This window comes from Heterodontus francisci, chromosome 1 (assembly GCF_036365525.1).
Source record: "Heterodontus francisci isolate sHetFra1 chromosome 1, sHetFra1.hap1, whole genome shotgun sequence".
NCBI classification, from domain to species: Eukaryota; Metazoa; Chordata; class Chondrichthyes; order Heterodontiformes; family Heterodontidae; genus Heterodontus; species Heterodontus francisci.
This window is the reverse complement of record NC_090371.1, coordinates 287,045,902-287,060,531: the sequence shown is the minus strand read 5'-3', so window position 1 is coordinate 287,060,531 and position 14,630 is coordinate 287,045,902. Positions and strand designations below refer to the sequence as shown.

General features: G+C 44.6%; 1 protein-coding gene across 3 annotated transcripts in view; it reads right to left on the bottom strand.

Moving 5' to 3' along the window:
• Window positions 1-833: 833 nt before the first annotated feature.
• The window catches only part of slc49a3 (solute carrier family 49 member 3), a 79,896-nt gene continuing 66,099 nt past the window's right edge, over window positions 834-14,630 (bottom strand). Inside the window, exons 8-11 of one of the 3 annotated variants that reach the window (XM_068047398.1) lie at window positions 10,713-10,870; window positions 8,997-9,106; window positions 4,865-5,020; window positions 834-2,567 (exon numbers count right to left, since the gene is read on the bottom strand). In XM_068047398.1, the coding sequence (XP_067903499.1) occupies window positions 4,884-5,020; window positions 8,997-9,106; window positions 10,713-10,870 (405 nt within the window). In that variant the 3' untranslated portion in view covers window positions 834-2,567; window positions 4,865-4,883. Of the gene's footprint in view, window positions 2,568-4,290; window positions 5,021-8,996; window positions 9,107-10,712; window positions 10,871-14,630 lie in introns of those variants that run through there. The other 2 variants (XM_068047416.1, XM_068047406.1) reach the window with 2 other exon arrangements.

Genomic DNA, 14,630 nt, shown 5'->3' with positions numbered 1-14,630 from the left:
ACAATCTGCAAAGTGCAAAATCTCACAAATAACAACAAAATCTTTTTTGTTGGTAGAGGGAAGAATGTTGAGAAAAATAATGGGGCGTTGATTTAACACGACATCCCAAGGATCTCATAACAGCCTCTTTCACTCTTCAGCAATGATTCTGTGCTCAAATCCGAGAATGGAGTTTGAACCCACAACCTTCTGACTCAAATATTAGCAGCTGAGCCAAGCTGACACTTGCAGGGCTGAATTTTACCACCCCCACCCACCACCATTTTTGGGGTCATGGTGGGGGTGGGGGGGGTGGAGCCCAGAAAATGGCTCGAGGAAAGGCCTGCCACGGACTTTGTGGGCCTCCCCCCGCTTGGTGACGGTAACAGAATTTAAATATGGTCATGAATGTAAATTATTGAATGAATGACCTACCTGCTCCCGCCGGCTGTCCCACTGCGATATTGAGGTTGGCTGCTGGACTCCTGCGCCTTCGGATCACCATTTGGAGATCCGAGACGTAACATTGGTTGGGGGGGAGAGCAGGTAAGTTTTCGCAGGTGGGGGGGTGCAGCGGCGTGTGGGAGCGGGGTTAAATGTTTTTAATTGGTCTAGGGGCTGGTGGGAAGGGGGAAAGTTCATAGTTTATTAACTTTGGGGGGTGGGGAGAAGGTCGGGAGTACAAGGTATTTTTTGGAGAGGTGGAGAGGGCAAGTAATAAATATGATGCAAATCACGGTGGGTGGGGGTGGCAGTGTGGGAGAGGGTCAGGATAACTATTTTTAAAACTCCTGTAACTTAAAAAATTTGAATTAAATGGAAGGGCTGGAACCCCCATCCCGTCATTTGGTGGGGGGGGGGGGGGGGGGGCGGCGGGGAAACTGCTGTCCATTCCAGCCATATAAATGAGACGCCGCATTTAACATCGCAGCGGCTCCACAGAGTAGAGCCCGCGTGTGTGGGCCGCCATCTTTGCTCCGTTGGCGAGCTTGTTAAATACAGCCTATATTCTCCAAATTATTTTTTAAAAATTCTTTCTTGGAATGTGTTGCTGGCAAAGCCAGCATTTAATTTCTCATCCCTAATTGCCCTTAAACCGAGTGGCTTGTTTGGCTATTTCAGAGGGTAGTTATGACTCAAACCACATTGCTGTGGGTCTGGAGTCACACATAGACCAGACCAGGTAAGGACAGCAGATTTCCTTCCCGAAATGACATTAGTGAACCAGATGGGTTTTTACAACAATCCTGTAGTTTCATTATTAATAAGACTAGCATCTTATTCTAGATTTATTAATTAATTGAAATTAAGTTCACTCAGCTGCCATCATTGGATTTGAACTCATATCTTTGGGGCATTAGTCTGGGTCTCTGGATTACTAGCCCAGTAACATTGCCATTGTGATACCTTCCCAGAAAAGCTCCAGCGCCAAATCCAACAAATTACGAATCAATCGGGAGAACATTTCATAGATGCCCTCATAAGGAAAGATAAAATTTACCTTTTGTGCTGACTCCTTGGTTGTGACATGACCAAACCCTTCGATTCTTTGGCCAATCATTTCTTAATTACTGTATCAAATGGGCCCAATGTGAGATATTCCTATTGAGGGAACCAGGACTTGTCCTGTATTCAGCTGGTTCTGCTCTACTATCCACTCTGATTTTCTGACACTTCTACCTTAGGGAGCCTGGAGCTGACTGTAGTTTTGCTTTTTCTCACCCTCTGTGAAAGATTTAACAGAAGTTGAGGGCCATGAAAGTCAGCACAATACAACTTCAGTTTGTTTTTGATTATAAGTGGCAACAAATGCAGCAGGGACCCAGAACGCAACTACCAAGCTGACTCCCCATTCCCACTGCATCGGAAGCCTTTGCATTATTGCAGACTGCCTACTGCTGCAGAATTCTCTGGCAGGGTCACAGGAATGAGTAGAGGTGCCTCTTGCAAGTTTACTCGTAGTTAGTTGCTAATTCCTATTTTTATTTTCCACTAGTTAATTTTAGTACAAGTATTTGCTTGCTTCCCCTGCTCACTAATCACTTTCCAAAATCATGGCATTGGTCCTTCCACATTCACTGCTTTGTCAAAAGTTAAAAAATGACCTCCTATTGAACAGTGTACAGGAATACCTGAATACATCACTCTCACCAGGCACATAACAGGCAATGTAAGAGAAGCAGTAACCTCCGTTAGGTTATAATACTCACCGCTGGGTGATCAATTACCATCAATATTTGTGCACAGTTGTTCAAACTGGGAGTTGGTCACTGAAATCATTCATCTCATTTACAATCTCTTATGAAAATGCACTTTCAAATGATCTGTAAAATCTGACTTTCCTAGTTATAATACATGTGTATTTAAAAAAACTCTATACAGTCAGAATTACTTTTTTTTTAAAAAAGAGCAAATTAGAACAAAGATAAAACAAATACCTGACAAACAGAGGCTGATTGGGAATTAAAGTGTGCTTTAGTGTCCACTTACTTTTAAAACAGGAAGATGGACAAATAGATACATTAAAAAAAACATCTCAAAATATTTTAAAAATAAAATGTCTCTTCAGGCTTCCTGGAAACAGATGTCTTTTCTTTTTTTTTTCTTTTGGGCCTCCTTATCTCGAGAGACAATGGATACGCGCCTGGAGGTGGTCAGTGGTTTGTGAAGCAGCGCCTGGAGTGGCTATAAAGGCCAATTCTGGAGTGACAGGCTCTTCCACAGGTGCTGCAGAGAAATTTGTTTGTTGGGGCTGTTGCACAGTTGGCTCTCCCCTTGCGCCTCTGTCTTTTTTCCTGCCAACTACTAAGTCTCTTCGACTCGCCACAATTTAGCCCTGTCTTTATGGCTGCCCGCCAGCTCTGGCGAATGCTGGCAACTGACTCCCACGACTTGTGATCAATGTCACACGATTTCATGTCGCGTTTGCAGACGTCTTTATAACGGAGACATGGACGGCCGGTGGGTCTGTTACCAGTGGCGAGCTCGCTGTACAATGTGTCTTTGGGGATCCTGCCATCTTCCATGCGGCTCACATGGCCAAGCCATCTCAAGCGCCGCTGACTCACTAGTGTGTATAAGCTGGGGGTGTTGGCCGCTTCAAGGACTTCTGTGTTGGAGATATAGTCCTGCCACCTGATGCCAAGTATTCTCCGAAGGCAGCGAAGATGGAATGAATTGAGACGTCGCTCTTGGCTGGCATACGTTGTCCAGGCCTCGCTGCCGTAGAGCAAGGTACTGAGGACACAGGCCTGATACACTCGGACTTTTGTGTTCCGTGTCAGTGCGCCATTTTCCCACACTCTCTTGGCCAGTCTGGACATAGCAGTGGAAGCCTTACCCATGCGCTTGTTGATTTCTGCATCTAGAGACAGGTTACTGGTGATAGTTGAGCCTAGGTAGGTGAACTCTTGAACCACTTCCAGAGCGTGGTCGCCAATATTGATGGATGGAGCATTTCTGACATCCTGCCCCATGATGTTCGTTTTCTTGAGGCTGATGGTTAGGCCAAATTCATTGCAGGCAGACGCAAACCTGTCGATGAGACTCTGCAGGCACTCTTCAGTGTGAGATGTTAAAGCAGCATCGTCAGCAAAGAGGAGTTCTCTGATGAGGACTTTCCGTACTTTGGACTTCGCTCTTAGACGGGCAAGGTTGAACAACCTGCCCCCTGATCTTGTGTGGAGGAAAATTCCTTCTTCAGAGGATTTGAACGCATGTGAAAGCAGCAGGGAGAAGAAAATCCCAAAAAGTGTGGGTGCGAGAACACAGCCCTGTTTCACACCACTCAGGATAGGAAAGGGCTCTGATGAGGAGCCACCATGTTGAATTGTGCCTTTCATATTGTCATGGAATGAGGTGATGATACTTAGTAGCTTTGGTGGACATCCGATCTTTTCTAGTAGTCTGAAGAGACCACGTCTGCTGACGAGGTCAAAGGCTTTGGTGAGATCAATGAAAGCAATGTAGAGGGGCATCTGTTGTTCACGGCATTTCTCCTGTATCTGACGAAGGGAGAACAGCATGTCAATAGTCGATCTCTCTGCACGAAAGCCACACTGTGCCTCAGGGTAGACGCGCTCGGCCAGCTTCTGGAGCCTGTTCAGAGCGACTCGAGCAAAGACTTTCCCCACTATGCTGAGCAGGGAGATTCCACGGTAGTTGTTGCAGTCACCGCGGTCACCTTTGTTTTTATAGAGGGTGATGATGTTGGCATCGCGCATGTCCTGGGGTACTGCTCCCTCGTCCCAGCACAGGCATAGCAGTTCATGTAGTGCTGAGAGTATAGCAGGCTTGGCACTCTTGATTATTTCAGGGGTAATGCTGTCCTTCCCAGGGGCTTTTCCGCTGGCTAGGGAATCAATGGCATCACTGAGTTCCGATTTGGTTGGCTGTATGTCCAGCTCATCCATGACTGGTAGAGGCTGGGCTGCATTGAGGGCAGTCTCAGTGACAGCATTCTCCTTGGAGTACAGTTCTAGGTAGTGCTCAACCCAGCGGTCCATCTGTTTGCGTTGGTCAGTGATTATGTCCCCCGATTTAGATTTGAGGGGGGTGATCTTCTTGATGGTTGGCCCAAGAGCTCTCTTCATGCCATCATACATTCCTCTGATGTTTCCGGTGTCTGAGGCCAGCTGAATATGACTGCATAGGTGTTGCCAGTAGTCGTTTGCGCAACGTCTAGCTGTTCTTTGTGCAGTACTTCTGGCTGCTTTAAGTGCTGCGGATGTTAAATCGCTGGGGGCTTTCTTGTAGTTCAAAAGTGCAATGCGCTTAGCGGCTATGACAGGTTCCAGCTCTTCATTATGAGATTGAAACCAGTCTGCATTTCTCTTCGCACTTTTGCCGTAGGTGGTCAAAGCTGACTCATAGATGGCGTCTCTGTGGTCCCTATAAATATACAATCATTGAGTCGCAGCTGCAAGAAGAGCAGCTGCATCCTCGTTGTCTTCAGCACTGACTCGCCTGTACTCTGTGTGAAACAGGAATGCAAAGCAGCAAGCCTCCAAACTACAGATAGCAGCCAACACCAACGTGGGAACTATTAAATAAAGAACATATTAATTGATATTATGAACTATTACAGACACAATTAAAAAGCTTCATACCCTATGCCTGAAGCAGTCTGTGCAGCAAGACATTAACACTTATGCTGATAAGTATCAAGTGACATTTGTGCCACACAAGTGCCGAGCAATGACCATCTCCAACCAGAGAGAACCCAACCATCTCCCTTTGACATTCAATGGCATTACCATCACTGAATCCCCATTAACAACATCCTGGGGGTTACCATTGACCAGAAACTGAACAGAATCCAGCTGGGACTGTTGTATTTACTGGTGTGGCCTGCTTGAATGCCCTGGGTCTAGAGGTTTGAAAGGGCTGTTTTCAATGCTGTAGCCTCATTGATGGATAAAGCGTAAATCAGAAAACTCAAGTTCCATTTGTACCAACTTGAGAAATATCCAAATTAATGACAGCATGGGTTTAAACTTTATACTTGACCCCAGCACTCCATGACACACACACGTTACTCACAAAAGGTACAAGCATGGCAGCCTGCAAGCAGACCTTCATTACAAAGTACCGGATATCTAGGAGTGATGCCAAGATCAGCATCTAAATTCAGGGATTCAAATAATAAACTGCCGGAGCTGATAAAAATCAAGCGCTTCAGAACCACCGTTAATGACAAGATGGTAGAAGTTCTGGAAACATTGCTAACAGTGGAAGGGCTCGTCATAATCTTCCCTGAATACTGGGGAAGTGCCAGAGGATTGGAGAGTAGGAAATATGACACCTTTATTCACTTGCAGAGGTTCGAGTAAATTAAGGAGAGCCAGCATGAATTTGTAAAAAGATCAAGCTTTACTAATCTAAGTGAATGTTTTTGATGAAGTAACAGAGAAGGTTGATGAAGGGAATGTGGTGGATGTTGTCTACATGGATTTTAAGAGTGTTTGATAAAGTACCATATAAAAGGCTTGTTAACAAAATTGAGGCTCATGGGATAGGAGGGTCAGTGCAAACTGGATAAAAAATTGGCTTAAAGACAGAAAACAGCGAGTCGTAATAAATGGTTGTTTTTCTGACAGCAGGATGGTAGACAGTGGTGTTCCCCAAGTGTCAGTGATGGCACCACTGCTTTAGTCATAGTCATAGAGATACAGCACTGAAACAGGCCCTTCGGCCCACCAAGTCTGTGCCGACCAAAAACCACCCATTTATACTAATCCTACATTAATCCCATATTCCTTTCTTTGCTATATAAAAAAATGACTTGGATATTGGAATAGAGTAAAATTACAAAATTTGCCAATGATACCAAACTTGGAAGAGTGGCAAACAGTGAGGATGATATGAACTGCCTGCAACAGGACATAGATAGGCTAGCAGAATGGGCAGAGAGGTGACAGATGGAATTTAATACTGACAAGTGTGAGGTGATGCATTTTGGCAGAAGGAATAGGGTGAGATAATATACTCTTAATGGTGCAGTTCTGAAGAGTGTGCAGGAACAGTGGAACCTGGGGGTGCATGTGCATCGATCTTTAAAGGTGGGAGGACATATTGAGAGAGTGATTAGTGAAGCATATGGGATCTTGGGATTCATACAAAAGCAGTGAAGTTATGCTGAACCTTTATAAATCTCTGGTTAGGCCCCAACGACAGTACTGCACCCAGTTCTGGTCGCCACACATTATGAAAGATGCAAGGGTGCTTGAGAATGTGCAGAGGAAGTTTACCAGAATGGTTGTAAGGATGAGGAATTTTAGTTACAAGGTTAGGTCGGAGAAGCTGGGTTGTTCTTCCTGGAGCAAGGGAGATTTGATAGAGGGGGGTGCAAGATTATAACTGAATTAGCTAAGTTAGACAAGGAAAAACTGTTCCCATTAACTGATGGTACATGGCCTAGAGGCCACAGATTGAAGGTTTTAGGCAAAAAGTGCAGCGGCAATGCGAGGGAGAACTTTTTTTTTTATGCAGTGAGTGGTAATGACCTGGAACTTGTTGCCCACAAGGGTGGTGGAAGCGGAGACAGTTGATGATTTCAAAAGGAAACTGGATGGGCAGATGAAGGAAATATACGTGCAGGGGTACGTGGATTGAGCGGGGGAGTGGGACTAACTGGATTGTTCCTTGCAGAGAGCTGGCATGGATTCGATGGGACGAATGGCCTCCTTCTGTGCAGTAAATGACTATTATCAGTTCTAATCAATCACGAGCATTGACCTCCGCGATACTGATAATCAATAAACCAGTTAATGCTGAGTTACTGTTGACACAACTGAACTGTTCGAAGAGCCTGCAATTTGTTTCATGACTCTGAAGTTAGTAAACAATTGCTGCCTGACTGTCTTTGATGATTTGGCAGGAAAGCATTAATTCGCTCAGCTTCTGTGTAACCTATTTAGAAGTTGATATGGAGAATACAATAGGAATTAGTTCATACAGGAACAGGGAGCTAAATTTAGACATTGTTCATCCCCTTTGGAGGCCGGGTGGGCAATTGCAGATTGGTCCTTGATTAGGAGGCAATATGAAGGGTTAAGGATTTGTCTGGTAATGATCTGCATTCTTACCATGAAACGTACTTGTAGATATGACAGCAGAGGTTTTGCTCTTAGCCTGCTGCATGATGCAGCAGATTGATCATAGCATCAAGCATGACATTCACCATTTTCATTAAGTTCATCACTCTGATGCACTAGATAACTGTGCTGATCAAGTGACTGCACATGGGACCATTTCCCTTACTTTCCAACAAGATCAAAATCATTTTTACTTCGAAGAAGTTTTCTATTTAATCAGCTGGTGAATTCCAGCCTAGTTAAAAAAAATACATTCAGCAAAGTTGAAAAGGACCTCTGTTCTCCAATATATTCTTACAATCACCTGGTTCATGGTTTATATTAATTTTCTAGAGGTAACTTGTAATTTGGGAACTGAGTTTTTTTTTAAAATGCAAGACAAATGAAAACATCTGGTTTGTGAAGCTGGCAAACAAGCCTAGGGTGGTTACAAATCAAAGGGTGGCCCATGTTTATTGAGCAAGGTCATAATGGGAAGTGTGTAGACCCTAAACAATGGCAACCTCACTGAACTTCTTGATGGAGATGGTGTGTCTGCAGCTACCTCAATCAAGGGTTTGAACTATTCATAATTTCCCAGAACAAAGAATATTTTCCATCAGTGCTTACAGAGATCGAGTTGGTTGGAGGTGGGAGCTATAAAAACCCCAGGTGGGCTGTTTACTTGGGCAGTTGGAACCAGAAACATTAGAAGAAATTGCTCCATCATTGTTAGCAATATCAATTATTCATGCGGTATCAGAAATCAGAGATGTTTTAGGAGTTGGGGAGGTAATTAGCTTAAATTGCTATTTGGGACATCCCATGTGTATCACTTTGCTATGGAGATAGATATTGCTAGGGAGATGCCTTTTGCGTCATGTGGTTTTTTTTGGGTGCTTGCTGACAGTCAGCAGTTGGCTTTGGAAAGCTGTTGGCTTTGGGAGCAGGAACAAAGAGGCCATCAGGAACCAGGGGTGTTCTGTTTTGAGTAAGGCCCGTGCTCAAGCTGGGAAGTCCAGATTCGGGAGATCTGATGCCTCAAAACAGCTGAGAAGTTAAGGAAATCGAAGTGAATTCCTAAGAGCTGTGATATACTTTGGATTGGTTCCAAGAGAAGTGAACAAATCACCAAAATCCTGTAACATACAGGGGAACTCTTGGGGTAGAAATAACAGTCAAACAAGAGTGTGTTGTTGAGATTTAGAGTTTAAAAATAAGCAATTTCAAATTGTACTGTTGTTCGTAGTGTTTTGCTTTGTTTAACTCTTGCACATTTTTGTTTAAAATGTGAAATCTTGTGGCGTAATTGTTTTAGTAATAACTGGGAATTCGTCTTTCTCTTTTTAAATGTTAACGGTCCTTAACGGGAGCATAACAGTATAAAAAGGCATGAGTAACTAGCTTAGAATTCTCATGTAAGAGGCAGGAAGCCGCACGAACTTGTCCAATCGAGTGCTGCTCCTACTCCAACTTGACACACAGAACCGTCGCTAGTAACTGGGCGAGCCAATCCTGGTAACAGAAGAATAAGTAAAGCTCCCTGGAGCTGCCTGCAAGGAAAGATAGGCAAGATTAGTCTTTTTGTTATATTATTTCATAAGATGAAGGCGTTCCCCCAGCCCTAATTATCCTTGAACTGAGTGGTTTGCTGGGCCATTTCAGAGGGCAGTTAAGAGTCAACCACATTGATGTGGGTCTGGAATCACATGTAGGCCAGACCAGGTAAGGACGGCAGATTTCCTTCCCTAAAGGACATTAGTGAACCAGATGGGTTTTTATGACAATCGATGATAGTTTCATGGCACCATTACTGAGATTAACTTTCAGTTCCACATACTTTTTAAATTGAATTTCATTAATTGAATTTAAATTCCAGATGGCATGGTGGGATTTGAACCCTTGTCCTCAGTGCATTAGCCTGGGCCTCTGGATTACAAGCCCAGTGACATTACCACTATGTCACTGCCTCCTGTCACTATGTGAAGTGTAAGCACACACTTCCTTGTGTGTCAGTTGTGGCTCAGTGGGTTGCACTCTCGCCTGTGAGTCACAAGGTGGTGGGTTCTAGTCCCACTCCAGAATTCAAACACAAATTTCTAGACTGACACTCCAGTGCTGCACTGTCAGAAGTGCCGTCTTTCCAATAAGAAGTTAAACCAAGGCCCCATCTGCCCCACAGGTGGATGTAAAAGATCCCATGGCACTATTACAAATATCAGCAGGGGAATTTTCCCCTGTGTCCTGGCCAATATTTATCCCTCAATCAATATCACAAAAACAGATTATCTGGTCATTATCACATTGCTGTTTGTGGGAGCTTGCTGTGCATAAACTGGCTGCCGCATTTCCTAGACTACAACAGTGACTCTACTTCAAAAGTACTTCACTGGCTATAAAGTGCTTTGCAATGCCTGGTGATCATGAAAGGTGCGACATAAATACTACTGGGAGAAAACAAAGCTGAAGGAATTTTGAAATGATAATGTACAGGAGAAATTAAAAGTAAGCTAAACATGCCATTGCTGATCCAATTCCAATTGACAAACTCTGACTTCTACAAAATTGGTATCCCTGACAAAAAATATAAACCTAATCAATAGATACTGGCACCAGCATCAAATCTCCAACTGACTGATTTTGGCAAAGCAATTTAAGTGGCTCTATTCAGGAATGGGTAAAATTTGCAAGTAGGTTTGAGCCAAACTAGTCTAAATAAACACAAACTGCTACCAATTCCCTAACCCTTTGGTAGTCATCACCTGAGGATGATATGGTAACCTGCAATTAAATGCTGGTCATAGAGTCATAGTAAATGATTATCCACGAGAAATTATTCAAATAAAAATGCTGTGGTGTGCTAAATACTAGAAGGACGAAGACGGAAGTTGGAAGAATTTTCTCCACACAGGAATACTGTGCTACAAATCAGTACTGAGAGAGAGATTTGGATAAGTATTTACAAAAGGGAATATAAAAGGATATGGGGCAAAGCAAGGAAACTGGATCTGGAACAGATGTCTGCAGTTGGACAGCTGGCACTGGAAGAGGTGAAATGGGCTGAAAGGCCATCTTTCTACTGTGATTTCTGATTCTCTCATAAGGAGAGAAGTCACTGCGAAAACTGGAAGAAAGCCAAATGTAATAAAGATGAATTACCCAGAGATGAAGATTAATCCAGCAGAGGTTGCTTCGCCTACAGGGTATGAACATTCCACGCCAAGTTCCATGCACACTGGATAGATGGAAAACCCAAGCAGCCCAAAAAGTGAACATACCACAGCCAACCCATAAGGCTGATCTCTCATTCGTGAAACCTGAAAGTACAGAATACCAAGATAGTCACATGGCTTCAAACCAGCCCTTGGAGTTTCAAGTGTTTTTTTTATAAAACAATTCAAGTAAAACCAGACTATTCTTTACACATAAAAAAGCCAGAAAATGCTGAAAACACTCAGGTCAGGCAGCACCTCTGGAGAGAGAAACAGAGCTAATGTTTCAGGTCGATGACCTTTCATCAGAACTCAACACAATTTGCTTTACTAATCCAGTCAGAAAAATCTAATTCATCCTTTCACCTCCAGGACAAGGCAAACCATTCTGTAGTATAGTGGTAATGTTACTGGACTAGTACTCCCATGGCCTGGGCTAATACTCCAGAGACACAAGTTCTAATCCCAACACAGCAGCTGAGGGAATTTAAATTCAATTAATTAATAAACCTGGAATAAAAAGATAACCTCATTAATAATAATACAATTACTGGATTGTTGTAAAAACCCATCTGATTCACAAATATCCTCCAGGGGAGGAAATCTGCGGTCCCTACCCAGTCTAGCCTACATATAACTCCAGACACACAGACCACTACAGTCAAGTCAAAGAATAAAACCGGACAGAATACCCAGAATCGACCGAGGTACTAGAAATGACAAAGGCACACCCAGCCCAGTCAACCCTGCAAAGTCCTCCTCGCTAACATCTGGGGACTTGTGCCAACATTGGGCGAGCTGCCCCACAGACTAGTCAAACAACAGCCTCACGAGTATGGTCATACTCACAGAATCATATTTTACAGTCAATGTCCCAGACTCCTCCATCACCATTCCTGGGTTTGTTCTGTACCACCAGCAGGACACACCCACCAGGGGTGGCGACACAGTGGTATACAGTCAAGAGGGAGTGCCCCTGGGATTCCTCAACATTGACTCCGGATCCCATGAAATCTCATGGCGTCAGGTCAAACATGGGCCAAGGAAACGCCCTCCCTCAGCTGATGAATCTATACTCCATGTTGAACACCACTTGAAAGCACTGAGGGTAACAAAGGCACAGAATGTACTCTGGGTGGGGGACTTCAATGCCCATCACCAAGGATGGCTCGGTAGCACCACTACTGACAGAGTTGGTTGTGTCCTATAGGACATATTGACCAGACTGAGGCTGCAGCAGGTGGAGAGGGAAAAACCTGCTTCACCTGGTCATCACCAATGTACCAGTCAAGAATGCATCTTTCCACGACAGTACTTATTTTATTACTACTTGGCTCCCACTTCCCAGTTTGGCCGAGTGTACTTTTTTTTAAAAATGCGTTTTGATTGGTTAACAACATAGAAAGTTAGATATAGTTCTTAGGGCTAAAGGGATCAAGGAATACAGGGAGAAAGCGGGAACAGGTTACTGAGTTTGGATGATCAGCCATGATTGTATTGAATGGCGGTGCAGGCTCGAAGGGCCGAATGGCCTACTCCTGCTCCTATTTTCTATGTTTCTATGTTTCACACTGAGGATACCATCCATTATGTTGTGTGGCACTACCACCGTGCTAAATGGGATAGAGTGAGAACAGATCTAGCAGCTCAAAACTGGGCATCCATGAGGCACTATGGACCATCAGCAGCAGAACTGTATTCAACCACAACCTGTAACCTCATGGCCCAGCATATCCCGCACTCTACCATTACCATCAAGCCAGGGAATCAATCTTGGTTCAATGAAGAGTATAGGAGAGCATGCCAGGAGCAGCACCAGGTATACCTCAAAATGAGGCGTCGGCCTGGTGAAGCTACAACACAGGACTACTTGCATGCCAAAACAGCGGAAGTAGCATGTGATAGACATAGCTAAGTGATCCCACAACCAAATCAAAGCTCTGCAGTCCTGCCACACTGAGTCGTGAATGGTGGTGGACAATTAAACAGGAGGAGGAGGAGGCGGCTCCACGAACATCCTCATCCTCCACGTTGAGGGAGCCCAGCACATCAGTGCAAAACAGGTGGCTGAAACAACCATCTTCAGCCAGAACTGCCGAGTGGATGATCCATCTCAGTCTCCTCCTGAGGTTCCCAGAATCACAGATGCCAGTCTTCAGCCAATTCAATTCACTCCACATATCAAGAAATGGCTGAAGGCACTGGATACAGCAAAGGCTATGGGTCCTGACAACATTCTGGCTGTAGTACTGAAGACATGCTCCAAAACTAGCCTCACTCTTAGCCAAGCCGTTCCAGTACAGTTATGACACTGGCATCTACCCGACAATGTGGAAAATTGCCCAGGTATGTCCTGTACACAAAAAGCAGGACAAATCTAATCCGCCCAACTACCGCTCCCATCAGTCTACTCTCGATCATTGGCAAAGTGATGGAAGGAGTTGTTGGCAGTGCTATCAAGAGGCACAAATTTACCAATAATCTGCTCACCAATGCTCAGTTTGGATTCCGCCAAGGCCACTCACCTCCAGACCTCATTACAGCCTTGGTCCAAATATGGACAAAGGAGCTGAATTTCAAAAGTAAGGTGAGAGTAATCGCCCTTGACAACATGGCAGCATTTGAGTGTAGCATCAAGGAGCCCTAGCAAAACAGAAGTAATTGCAAATGGGGGAAAACTCTCCTCTGGTTGCAGGCATACCTAGCACAAAGGAAGATAGCTGTGGTTGTTGGAGGCCAATTATCTCAGCCCGAGGACATCACTGCAGGATTTCACGAGATTAGTGTCCTCGGCTCAAACATCTTCAGTTGCTGCATCAATGACCTTCCTTCAATCATAAGGTCAGAATTGGGGATGTTTGCTGACGATCGCACAATGTTCAGCACCATTCCCGACTCCTCAGATACTGAAGCAGTCCATGCCCACATGCAGCAAGACCTGGACAACATTCATGTTTGGGCTGATAAGGGGCAAGTAACATCCACACCACACAAATGCCAAACAATGACCATCTCCAACGAAAGAATCTAACCATCTCCCCCTGACATTCAATGGCATTACCAACATCCTGGGGATTACCATTCACCAGGCATGTCAGGATTGTGATGAAATACTCTCCACTTGCCTGGATGGGTGCAGCTCCAACAACATTCAAGAAAGGTCGACATCATCCAGGACAAAGCAGCCCGCTTGACTGTCAACCCACTCGACTGGCAACCCACTCACCACCTTAAACATTCACTTCCTCCACCACGAAAACACAGTGGCAGCAGTGTGTACCATCTACAAGGCGCACTGCAGCAACTTGCCCAAGGCTCCTTCGACAGCACCTTCCAAACCCACAACCTCTACCACCTAGAAGGACAAGGGCAGCAGACGTACAGGAACACCACCACCTGCAAGTTCCCGTTCAAGCCACACACCATCCTGACTTGAAACTATATTGCCGTTCCTTCACTGTCACTGGGTCAAAATCCTGGAACACCCTCCCTAACAGCAGTGAGTGCACCTATCCCACACAGACTGCAGCAGCTCACCATCACCTTCTCAACTGCAATTAGGAATGGGCACTAAATGCTGGTCTTGCCAGTGATGCTCAAATAAGAAGAACAAATAAAACTAAGAAAGGAACTGGCAGCTCAGTACCACTTACCTTCCGTTTCCATTCTTTTCCCACATGTTATTGGAACTAGTTGCTCTATTGCACTCTTGCCTGTAAGTGATGCCTCAAATGTTTAATAGGCCAGCATCATAGAGTGAGTGTGTCATTATAGCACAGGAGGCAGCCATTCAGCCCATACCAGCTCACTGTAGAGCAACCCAATCAGTCCCATTCCCCTATCCCCACAGCCCTGCAAGTTTATT